Below are 11,140 nucleotides of genomic sequence, written 5' to 3'. Positions count from 1 at the left end.
GTCGACAATCGGGGTGTGTCGGGTCTAGGGGTAAGAGTCACAAGGAGATGGAAGGAAGAAGAAGGGGAAAATTTCGGCGGCGTGTTTTAGCGCCGGGAGTCGGCGAGTTGAAAGTATGGGGTGTCGAGGTGTATGACTATGCCGAACCACGTCGGTAAGCTTGCGATCACTCTAGCAATAAAACTCAGTTCAATTTATGCAGATACTTGGTCTTCAAACAAGGGAGCAGAAATCTTCTGCAACTATATTCATTCTTTTCGAGACTGTTTGTTTGTGTCTGGTCTGCGCTTTGCTCCTGATGCCCAAGTACATTTGGCCCGGGTATCGGTTGCCTGCCAAATGAGTGTCCAATTGAGGTTCAACATCAAGGTACTTACTTTGACTGGCTTTTACTATGGGCGAGCAGGTACTGCTGCATATCTGGTGGCAGACTGCCAGACACTGTCTATGAGAAGTACTACACTGACTCTTCCTCCTCACAACTCTCAATCCACTTGGTCTTGTAATTTTCGATAAAAACTGGATTGTCATCCAGCTTGGGACCGACATAGTGAACAACCGGACACTGAACACTGAACCTTGAACACTGAACAATATGACTCTCGCCATGCCAGGCACTTGTTGACTATCAGACAAGCAAGGTGTCAAGGCATCCATCCGTTTCTACGTACAACCACTGTAACTAGTAACTAATAAACTCCTGCCTCCTGGTGGTGGATAGATATTGATACCTCTGCGATGATAAGACGGCGATCCCTCACAACTCTCCATGTGTGAGATTTGGAGAGGCCTGCTCAAACGCTTAGCGACTGTGCCACTGTTGACCGTGTGCTCGGTATTTTTATTTTGATACGGAACTGCGATGAGCGACTTGGGAATCACGTGGAAGTTTGCTCTCTTCGTCCATGACGTAGTGATCCCGAGTTTAAGCAGCCGGTACCTTAATTTCGTACATTCGAGTGAGCTCTCAACAATCAACATCGCATTAGATCTCGTGTGCTAACATCTGAGCAGGAGCTCGAGCGTCCCGGTCGTTCCTCGTCAAGACCCGTCATCTTCTGCTTTTCAGGCGAGACGTGGCATTCTTCCAGCAAGAACTCAGACAGTCTTGAAAGTCACCGTGTGCCAGCGTTGGCGGTCATTCGGTCGGGGTCTAGACCGATCACGATATCGGCTCCAAAACATCTACATGGATGATGGATGCAGGGTGCGACAGCTACACCAGGACCATCTTATGCTTCCCGCAGCATAATTCCAGGTTGTGGATAGTCTGGGCTGTAGATCGCCAAGACCTCGGCGTCGGGTGCTTGAGAGAGTGTGTAGAAGCCGAAAGTCTTCCTCGACACTTGTCAAGCTGCCTGGTGCAATCATTCCGGCATGACTGAGTCAGATAGTGCACTATTTGAACATGTATCGTTTATCATGAGAGGAGGTGATACACTCCGACTTGCAGAGGACGACGATCAGGCCCACATTCCTCACAGTAGGTCAATTGACCGAGGATATGACCATGATCGGAAGTTCGCATTTAGCGCAGCCATGTAAGGCTCACAGATGGATGGATGGGCTGGAAATCGGCCAATTTCCTCAATTCAGTGTGCCCCCTCGAAACGACGGATTTGAATTTGTAGATCTTGACTCCCGGCGCGGTAGCATTAAGGTGTCAGGACTGGAGCCGTCTTACTGACTCTGAAGAGCGGCCAAAGTGCATCATACCGGGAGTGTCACATGTTCACCACTTCAGCCCCCGCAGATCGACTTGGGGACCGAGATGAACAACTCTTCATCTTCGCTTAAGAACACTCGACTAGTCAAGCAGGAAACAAGCAAGATTTCAAAATATGTTCACTCCCCAGCTTCATGAGCTGACTCCGCACTCCATGAAGTTCTTGTAATTGGATGGCAGCTTTCGGTACGTCCGCGTCCAGATACGGCTTTCTCTCCCTCTCCCTCTCGCTCATGCTGTTCGACCGTCCGACTCACGCTTCAGAGCAGAAGATCTTCCGTGGATGTCCATGGCACCCACTTTGCAGCCGCAGGATGGCCTGGCCGACTCCTCCCAGCCTCCCACGATTGCGGCTTTTTCTCCCTCCACTATCGCCGGTTCGGCTTCGACCTCACGGCAACGGTCCAGTGTGATCGTCCATCGCAAATCCCCCCTACTGGTGGCCACGCCGCCCGCCATCACCAGAGCGCTCGCATATTCCCATCCTTTCCTTCTCCCGTTGAATAAGCTGGTCGGCCTGCTCACATGGACAACGGGGGATCCATGGCAAAGCTTCTTGCTTGTCGCTACATTTTGGACCGTGGTTCTCTACAGCGATGTGATCATTCTACGGACTGGTCCGATTCTGGTCGTGGTTGGTTTGATCCTCGGCATGTACAGCCGTCGTTACTCCCCATTATCGTCGACCACCTCGACAGGCGAGAAGCACCGGCGAAAAGCCTCCACAGAAAGCAGCCGGCAGCAGAAGAGCTTGGATGATATTGTGGAGACTTTGCGTATCTTTACCACACGGTGTCATATTCTTCTCGAGCCGTTACTCGAGTTAACAGACTTCCTCTCGACCCAACGGACGCCGACCTCAGCGACAACACGCCCAGCTTTAGTGGCCCTCTTCGTGCGCATTCTCCTAGTGACCCCTGTGTGGATCATCTTGACCCTCCCTCCTTTCCGCATCATCACCAGCAGACGTGTCGTCATGTGCGTCGGAACGGTTGTTCTCACCTATCACTCGAGACCCGCCCGAGTCTCGCGCGTGATCCTGTGGCGCTCGCGAGCCGTGCGTCGCGTATTGTCGATAATCACAGGGCTGTCGATCGCCGACGGCTCAACCAACAATGAAAAGTCAAGCACCCAGAATCAGGGTCTGAATATTACCAGTCGACGACGAGGAAACTCATCAGGCGTGCGCTTTACATTTGTCGTGTATGAAAATCAGCGCCGATGGCTTGGAATTGGCTGGACATATTCTTTGTTCCCATCTGAGCGGGCCCCCTGGACAGATGAACACCTGAACCCGGTCTCTCCCAAAGATAGTTTCGAGTTGCCTGATGTGCAAACCGGGGATGCCAAGTGGCGATGGGTGGAAGGCAGCGAGTGGCGCATTGAAGGAGTCGATAATTCCGGAAAAGGAAAATCTGTCCAAAAAAGTTCCAGTGAAGGATGGGTTTATTATGATAATAAGGTACGCCTTCGGAAGATCATAAGCCCGGTTAATACTCCCATTCGAGTTTCTGAACACAACTAACAATATCCGGCAGTGGAACGACGGCCGACGAGGCCAGGACGGATGGGATCGGTACACGAGACGGCGCAAGTGGTATCGAGACGCCGAATTGATAGATTCCCAGGAGAAACCCTCCGAAGCCATCTCTCACCTCACACAAGCCCTAGAAAGAGACCGAGACCGAGACCGAGCGCGAGACAAGAAGGAAGATGATATCGAAGCCAAGAGTCTCTCTCACGACTCACCCCTAAAATCACGACGTCGGCGATGGTTCAGCGGTAAAGAAGACTCGAAAGAAGAGGGTGTAGAACACCCCAGCCGCGGATCCTCCTCCGTCGACCTTGGCTTCACAAGTGGTGCCAAATTGACGGATACCCCCGGCTCAAGCCATTCTCGACCCACGCGACCCGTCAGTATTCAGGGTTCTCGTCGGTCATCACATTACAGTGCCAGCGGCCGAGAAGGAAGCAGTCTGACGACGAGTGATAGTGCTAGTCTGCGAGAGAAAGACGCGGCCAAATTACATGACCGCGTGGACAGATGGAGCACTCGGGCCGCCGGGGGCACGGAACGCGCGGAACGAGAAATGGGACTAAGTGATGAAGTGCAGATGGCTCTGAGTTGACAATGACTTTTCACGTCATTGACTTGACGCCCTGGCTCTCATGATTAGATGGTATCCCAAAATGATTGCTCTCAGCTCTCTTCAAAAATGCAAAAAAAAGTCTGCACGCCTGTAAACATACACCTACATTTCGACAGCGGATAAGACGGACTCTAGCATCAAGAAGCATCCATGATCAGGAAGAAATCCATTCGCGCCTGATCCAATAGGTATCGTACATCATGACTTCATGAATGACTCGCATCATCAACAAGATGTCACTTTTATGAACAATCGGGCCCTTCAACGGCCAACAATGTCCCACTAAGCAAGAGTCAAATCCCACTGTAATTCCTCTAATATATCCATCCAATGCACCCTTGCAGATCCATCACACTGAGCGGCGTCTCGCCGGACCCACAACGCACATAGAACTTCCCTGGCTCGGATAGTGTTGCCAATCCCAAAGTTTTCCTGCAACTTTCCCAGTGATTGCAACACGAGGCTTCTGTGCTCAAACTCTTCGCTTTCGGCGCCAGCGATGAAAAGCGGGAAGGTAAGAGCGGAGTATTCGCAATGATCGTCCAGGGGAAAGTCCTGAATACGGCACAGCAGTCGTTGGATCGCGATGTCTTTCGGTGTCGTGATCAACGATGACAGTGGACGTGACTCCGATGTCGGTTTAACCGGAATTTCGGCGGGAGTACAGGCGGGCTTCTTCATTCGTTCAAGGATAGAATGCAAGTAAACAAAGCCGGCATCACGAAAACATTCGGCGACAAGCTTGAGGCGTGAGAGGGTGTCAGGTGTCAGATCCTGGGGGATATTTAAGTGAGTGGAGCATGGTCTCCAATTGAGGAGGGAATCATTTCTAGATGATAAATGAGGAAATTGTGTTAGCTCAAAAAGCGCTTCAGGCATGAATTAGAATACTCGCATTGGAAGAGGAGATAACAAACATTGAGGTAACGGTCAAAGGCAAGGAAATACCGTCGTCCCGAAGTGATGGCAGCTCTGCGATAGAGGCGCAGAGTTTCAGGAGCTCTTCGGTAAATCCAAGGTATATACTGAGTCTCGGTGTTTCAGTCTCCGTGTCTGGCAGGATGAGTTTGCCGGAGACTTTCTTCTGATTACTGATTTGGCCCATGCTATACGCATATATGTACCTGTGTCGAGGTTGTCAGCCAATGATCATCTGGCAGGCAGATAGAATGGTAAAATGCAGCTGAACCGCTCATGAACCGATGAAAGGGAAGCTCGTACAACCCGCGTAAGAAATGCGCTGCCTCGGGATCCATCGTTCCAAATCCGCCACGAGAAGAGATAAGTTTATGCAGCGCCGTTAGATGCACGACCCACTGCTTGACACTGCCTCGGACTACCTCATATTTACACATCATGCCGACGGCTAGCAGAGCATCATCCGGTATCGACTCGGTCGCCGACTCTGCGATGACATTACGCAGCCCTTTCAAGGTCCGATCGTAAAAGTCAAGAGACGCATACTTGGCGTCAGGATTGTCCGTTCTGTTCGACAAATGCATGGCTGAGATGGCGCACACGGCTTTCATGAGAAGTGGTGAAGTCATGGCGCGAGGTATCAGAAAGGACCGGAGAGGATTATGCTCGCTGTCTAGATTTGCAAGTCGCTGAGAGCCCATCACCTCGTGATACTGCAGGTAGTGAGCTTCTTCGCTGGAGAGGTGGCTGCGGAAGCCTCGTGGCCTCGGGATCAATGCACGGAGGCTTTGATCTTCGAGGCTTTGCTCCCGTCCATCATTCTCTGCTTCGAGCTCTGATATCCGACCATGAGACGGAGACGGTGAGAGACTCACGATCCCCGGCGTCACTGCTTCGGTCCGCCATTCTCGTCTGGCCCATTGATCATTAGAGGTCAAGGATAGTGACGGGGACGGCGATGCTGATAAAGACTGCGACGAGGACACTGGCGACGAGGAATTCAAGCGTCGTCGCTTCGCATTCCTGTCAGTCTTGAACACCGGAGCCGATGGACCTAGCGGCGCCACCCAAAGGTCGCCATATCCCTCGCAAACTCGGCCAACTTTGAGACAATTATTGCAGCTTCAATATTACCATGTCAGTTACTTTATACACTTGGGGCAGCGGGGGCGGTGATTGGACGACACATAAATACCTCGGGGTTGCTCGATCGCATCCACCTTTTCGCCTCGTCTTGCAAGTGATGCATCCACCGCGGGTCCAAGGTGTACCCGAGCGACGTGTGCGGCCTTTCCCAGGCATTGGAGACGACCTTGACGGCATTCGACATGTACTCTCCCAAAAGAAACGATTTCCCCGCGACTGATGGTATCGCAATGGCAGATATAAGGAAACCATTCCCGAGTGGGGAAGAGCTGCGCCTTATCCCACGTGATTTAACCGCCCGGGGTTAGCCTGCGAGATAATCGATCTATTCACAGCGGCGGCTAGGTACGCTCGACAGGCACTAGTAAAATCAGTATACCACCAAGGGCTAGGTAGGAAGACATAGCCACTATGTTGACACTAGCAAGCTTTTCCCACGAACACCACCAGGGCCGGGTTTCAAGATTGGCCACGCAACCGCATATAATTGCATGCTCAAGGCTATTATTTGACTACGCACTTGAATCATACATTCTTCTGAGACGTTACGTTGCAGACACCACTCATGCGAACTTCGTAAGCATGACATTCTTTCTCAGGCTGATAGTAGTTCATAGGTGCTCTCCTCCCATTCAAATTCGAACATTCGAACAGAAAGATGCTGCCACCGGGGCAGAGGCGTTCACAACAAAAGAGGATCTCAGAACAGACTTTTTCCAACCAACTTCATCATGGTTCCCTCCATTCATCGCAGCCGCTTTTATTCATAGATTTATTCGCTTCGTGTCATACTCGTCAATTGCATATCCAACGGGAGGCGGATTCGACGATCACAGCTGCGGTGACTGCGAAGGTTGCCCCTCAGAGAGCACACCGATTTCCTCAAGGTGATCCCACCCTGAGTGAGACTTTTCAGACGTACCAATCTAGTAAAAGACCCAGAGAAGGCAGAGAGAGGGAGGTCCACGCTCTACAGGTCCTTCTTGACAACGTGGGCCTTGGGCAGGACACCGTTGGCACGCTCGATGGCGGCCTGACGGGCACCAGTAAGACCGAACTGAGTCTTGATACCGTCAATGCGGTGAGTAGAGTTGATGTTCTTGACAAGGGTGAGTTGCCAGCAAGTGGCACCGCCCTGGCGAGAGGTGATGGTGGAGGAAGCAAGGAAGTACTCCCAGATCTATTGACAACCGATTAGCAGGGGGGAGTGAGCAAGAAAGAGGGCCTCGGGCGTCGAGCCCGGCCAAGTAGTATTACTTACGCGGAACCATCTCTTGCCATACTTGGCCTCAACCTTGCCCTTGTTGCCCATCCAGTTTCTGTACCAGCGCCACAGGGTGGCAGAGTAGTGAACACCAATGGTATCAACAGCCTTGATCTCGAAGCCAGCGCCCTCAAGACGATCAACAACGAAGCCAAGGGGAGTGGAGGCATCGGCACCGGGGAAGATGTACTTATTCATGAAGAGACCCCAGATGAGGTCCTCGTACTGCCAGGACTTGCGGAGACCAGCGATCTGCAGGAAGAACACACCGTCGTCCTCGAGCATCTCATAGACCTGGGACAAGAAGCTAGCGAAGTGACGGACACCAACGTGCTCAGCCATCTCAAGACAGGTAATCTTCTGGTAGCCTCCCTCAACGCGGGGAGAATCGCGGTAGTCGGAGCAGACAATTCGGCTTTGAGACTCCTCAATGCCAGCCTTCCGCAGACCATTGTTACCCCAGGCAGTCTGGTTACGACCGAGAGTAATACCCGTAACATGAGCACCGTAGTGGACAGAAGCAAACTTTGCAAGAGTACCCCAGCCGCAGCCGAGATCGAGCATCTTATCACCGGGCTGGATCCCGATCTTCTCGCAAACAACAGCAAGCTTGTTGTCCTGGAGCTCTTCCAGAGACTCCTCCTTGTTGATGTCACTGATGATACCGGAGGTGTAGATCATGCGAGGGCCGAGGAACCAGGCGTAGAAGTCATCACCGCGATCGTAGTGGTCACGAACCTGCTCCTCGTCTAAAGAAAGGCCAGATTAGTATGAACACTTGTACTCAAAAAGGAAAATGGCTGAATGTGAACGGGGAAAGCATACCCTGGGAACGAGTGTGCATCAGCATCTCAGGAATGAAGCCGAACAGGAAGTGCTTGAAGAGACCCATGGTGAACTTGAAGTTGGCCCAGTCATGACGGTACTCCAGAGCCTCCAAGGCATCCATCTTGAAGTCAACTTCGCCATTGAAGTACTTCTCGTAGAAAGTCTCCATAGGGATCTTGCTCTTGCCATGATAGGTGGCACGGTCATGCTCGCTGTGGAAGTTCAGATAGTACTCGACGGGACGGCCACAGTACTTGGCCTTCTCAGTCTTGCGAGGGGAGATTGAGGAAGCAACAGTCCAGAAGGCCATAAGGATGGGAATAGTGGTGAACACAGCGAAGAAGATGGTGGTGTAGAAACCACCTCCAACTTGGCGAGCAAGGTACCAAGGGATCACGACGACAAGAAAGATCATCAAGGCATTGGAGAAGCTGTCGCTGCCAGGCGAATCAGCAGGGACGGGAGCATTCTTGATAGCAGGGTACTACACAGAATTGAGTCAGATGAATATCACCGTAAAGGACAGATGGAAGGCCATAAGGCGGGGGTGGGAGCAAAGCTCCAGGGGGTGAGCTTGCTTCGACCGGAGCTCAATCGACAATTGACATACCAGAGTAGTAGGAACACCGCAGTCAAAGGCAGGCTTGGTCTGCACAGGAGCTTCCGGTGTCTGAATGAACTCGAAGTCCTCAGTGGACTCCGGGTGGCGAGTCGTCATGGCGGCGAGAGTTCAATTGAGAAGAATGGAAATTCTGAAAAGGAGAAGCCTGGGGGTAAATAATAATAATGGCATCGTGGCAGTTAACGGGGGGCGGTGAAGTGGGTATTCAGTTTTGTGGTATTATTGTGGTTCCGCTGCCCGTGCTCGTGCTCGTGCCCGTGCCGTGATCTGTGCACCCCTGCACAGGCGCCAAGGTTTTTATTGCTGCGGCCGAAGACACTAAAATAATTTAAAGTGCTCACCTGGCCGGCCAGATGTTATCATAGAACGCAGCACACTGCTTCTAGGGCTATGGGAGCATTTTGACTGTGTTGAACATCGTGTATATAATACATGGTAATGGTGCATGGGTGAGAACTCTGTTGTCTGTGGCTCTGTGCTCCCTTCTCAGTGCTTTCGCAGTTGGGGTGGCTTAGATAGGCATCGGTCTAGATTCTACTTAGTCTGCGGAGGGATTTCGGAGCGGACGTACACGCGGACACAGCAATATGGAGCCACGCTCAGGTGATCGACATTCCTAGTGGACGGTACCTGAGGTTGTAAAGAGTCTGAAGACCACCCATCTACCCAAATGCTTACTTTGCTACTACAATGTGACCGTATCGAAGGTGGCTGTCTAGTGTGATCGTCGAATCGAGATTGGTGCTGAACATGGCTTACCATCGAACATGTTTAACAGTCTGTGTTCTAATCTCTGATCATCATGGCTTAGGTTCTGAAACAGTGCGAACCGTGGTTGACATCCAAGGGCCACGCCCATGAGGGAATTGTATCCATTGAAAGCGATAAACAATGCGCCGATATTGCAATGCGAGCCTGATTTTCTCATCCATAGGATATGCCATACACCAATCTCCGAGTCACGCCGAATTGAACAAGATAATAAATAAACGAATAATAGCAGTCATTACACAGAATTCATTCAGCGGTTCATGAAAAGTCGAGTCAATACGCAACAGTCATGCTGTCCGAGAAGCATGGCGACAAACGAGCTCTGGTCGCACCCAACTTACAGAGCAAGCTGGAAATTTGCGGCATCCTCATCTTCCTCGAAGATGGGTAGCTCGCTATCCAGCTGCGGTGAAGAAGTAGACTCCTCGGGAGCATCAAAGCAGCCCGCAGCCTTGCAGCGAATCCACATGTCCGAGTCCAGAGGAGGCTTACCATACAACTGAATGTAGGTTTCGGGGGACAATAATGTCTCTGCGCTTGCAGCTCGCCGAGCAGTAGTAGTCTCACGCAAGGTCGACGAGACACTGCGACCTTTAGAGTAGCCCACAGTCGTGTTAGAAGTAGCTGCAGCTGCAGCATTACGCATAGAAGAAGGATTGGTTGGAGCGCGAGGCTTCTGCTGGGAGAGGAGGCTGGATGAAGCCGACACCACGCGGGACTTGGGCACTGCTATGGGCTGGCCAGGAGCGGTACTAGGACGGGGCATGGCAAGAGCCGCAGCGGCCTCGCGCGAGCGCAAAGTGGAAACGGGTCGAGTCGGTCGCACATTGCTTGAAGGGGCCCGACGGTGAGTGTGCTGTAATGGTTGACGCGTAGCTTGAGTAGGCGCTGTTTCGGTGAACTCCGAAAATCTGACGGCTTCAAGCTGTCTCATAATTGTCTCATTGACCAGAGCGTCACATTTGGCAGAGTCTTCCAAAAATTTGCGCTGTTTCTTCGTCAGGCCATCGCTACCGTGATCATGCTGGCCGTAGACGCTTTCGAGTCCCAAAGCTCGATTTTTAGGCTGGAATTGAGGGAATGTTGTGTCATATGTGACATCATCGGGTTCATCCAGAAGATCTACGAGCTGTGAGTGACCTGCCCAGGGAGTAAAAAGGGCGATTAAAGGGTAAGTACACGCACCAGTAGGTTTGGGAGGCATGTATTCAATGTCCGGCACCTCATCATGAGTCACATCCGTGAACACCTTGGTCTGAGCCTGCTGAGTGACGGGAGCAGCTCGTTTGATCCTCTGCGCCGTCGAGGTTCTGCGGTTGTTGGTCTTCTCTTGCTTGCCCGTTCCTCCAAATGGGCCAGGCGTCTTGAAGGCATTGGTCTTCAAATTGGTAGTCTTGTTACCCAGAACTGCGCGTTGTCTGGTCTCTAATTCAAGCCAGTCAGATCAGTCATGACGCGTGATCGAATCCAGCAAGGTGTACGAACCTCCAGGCGTCACGAACGCGTTCGACGCTGGCTTGCCATTCTCTTGCCGACTCTTGTTGCCTTTGATAGTGCCCTTTCCAAACAGACGCGGATTGTTCTCATCATTGAGCGGCACAGACTTGCCGGGGGTCTTCGGTGGTACTCTATGAAGTCCTTGGTTCAAAGGTTTTGCCGCGGCGGCTGTCTGGTGAGTGTTTACCAGGTTTTCCTGGTCGCGGACGGCCAACATG

At 51.8% G+C, this 11,140-nt stretch overlaps 4 protein-coding genes across 4 annotated transcripts; 1 reads left to right on the top strand and 3 right to left on the bottom strand.

Annotated features, from left to right (window-relative positions):
• Nucleotides 1–2,009: 2,009 nt before the first annotated feature.
• Nucleotides 2,010–3,855, top strand: N7539_003015 (PEX28-32 family peroxisomal membrane protein; the record flags this gene model as incomplete). The annotated part of the gene is made up of 2 exons (XM_056932618.1): nt 2,010–3,188; nt 3,265–3,855. 2 exons carry the CDS (start codon nt 2,010–2,012, stop codon nt 3,853–3,855), a joined length of 1,770 nt encoding a protein of 589 aa, XP_056792577.1.
• Nucleotides 3,856–4,158: 303 nt separating this feature from the next.
• Nucleotides 4,159–6,124, bottom strand: N7539_003014 (fungal specific transcription factor domain-containing protein; the record flags this gene model as incomplete). The annotated part of the gene is made up of 4 exons (XM_056932617.1): nt 4,159–4,705; nt 4,794–5,000; nt 5,098–5,916; nt 6,015–6,124. The coding sequence occupies 4 exons, from the start codon at nt 6,122–6,124 to the stop codon at nt 4,159–4,161; spliced, it is 1,683 nt and encodes a 560-aa protein (XP_056792576.1).
• A 786-nt stretch (nt 6,125–6,910) lies between these two features.
• Nucleotides 6,911–8,750, bottom strand: N7539_003013 (putative cyclopropane-fatty-acyl-phospholipid synthase; the record flags this gene model as incomplete). The annotated part of the gene is made up of 4 exons (XM_056932616.1): nt 6,911–7,120; nt 7,202–7,953; nt 8,030–8,516; nt 8,643–8,750. The coding sequence occupies 4 exons, from the start codon at nt 8,748–8,750 to the stop codon at nt 6,911–6,913; spliced, it is 1,557 nt and encodes a 518-aa protein (XP_056792575.1).
• Nucleotides 8,751–9,762: 1,012 nt separating this feature from the next.
• N7539_003012 (uncharacterized protein) lies at nt 9,763–11,139 on the bottom strand (the record flags this gene model as incomplete). Its single annotated transcript, XM_056932615.1, has 2 exons — nt 9,763–10,850; nt 10,911–11,139. 2 exons carry the CDS (start codon nt 11,137–11,139, stop codon nt 9,763–9,765), a joined length of 1,317 nt encoding a protein of 438 aa, XP_056792574.1.
• Nucleotide 11,140: the final 1 nt, after the last annotated feature.

This window comes from Penicillium diatomitis (assembly GCF_028827545.1).
Source record: "Penicillium diatomitis strain IBT 30728 chromosome Unknown utg000003l_segment0_segment0, whole genome shotgun sequence".
Taxonomy (NCBI): Eukaryota; Fungi; Ascomycota; class Eurotiomycetes; order Eurotiales; family Aspergillaceae; genus Penicillium; species Penicillium diatomitis.
The sequence above is the reverse complement of the archived record's forward strand: the minus strand, read 5'-3'. Positions and strand labels throughout refer to the sequence as shown.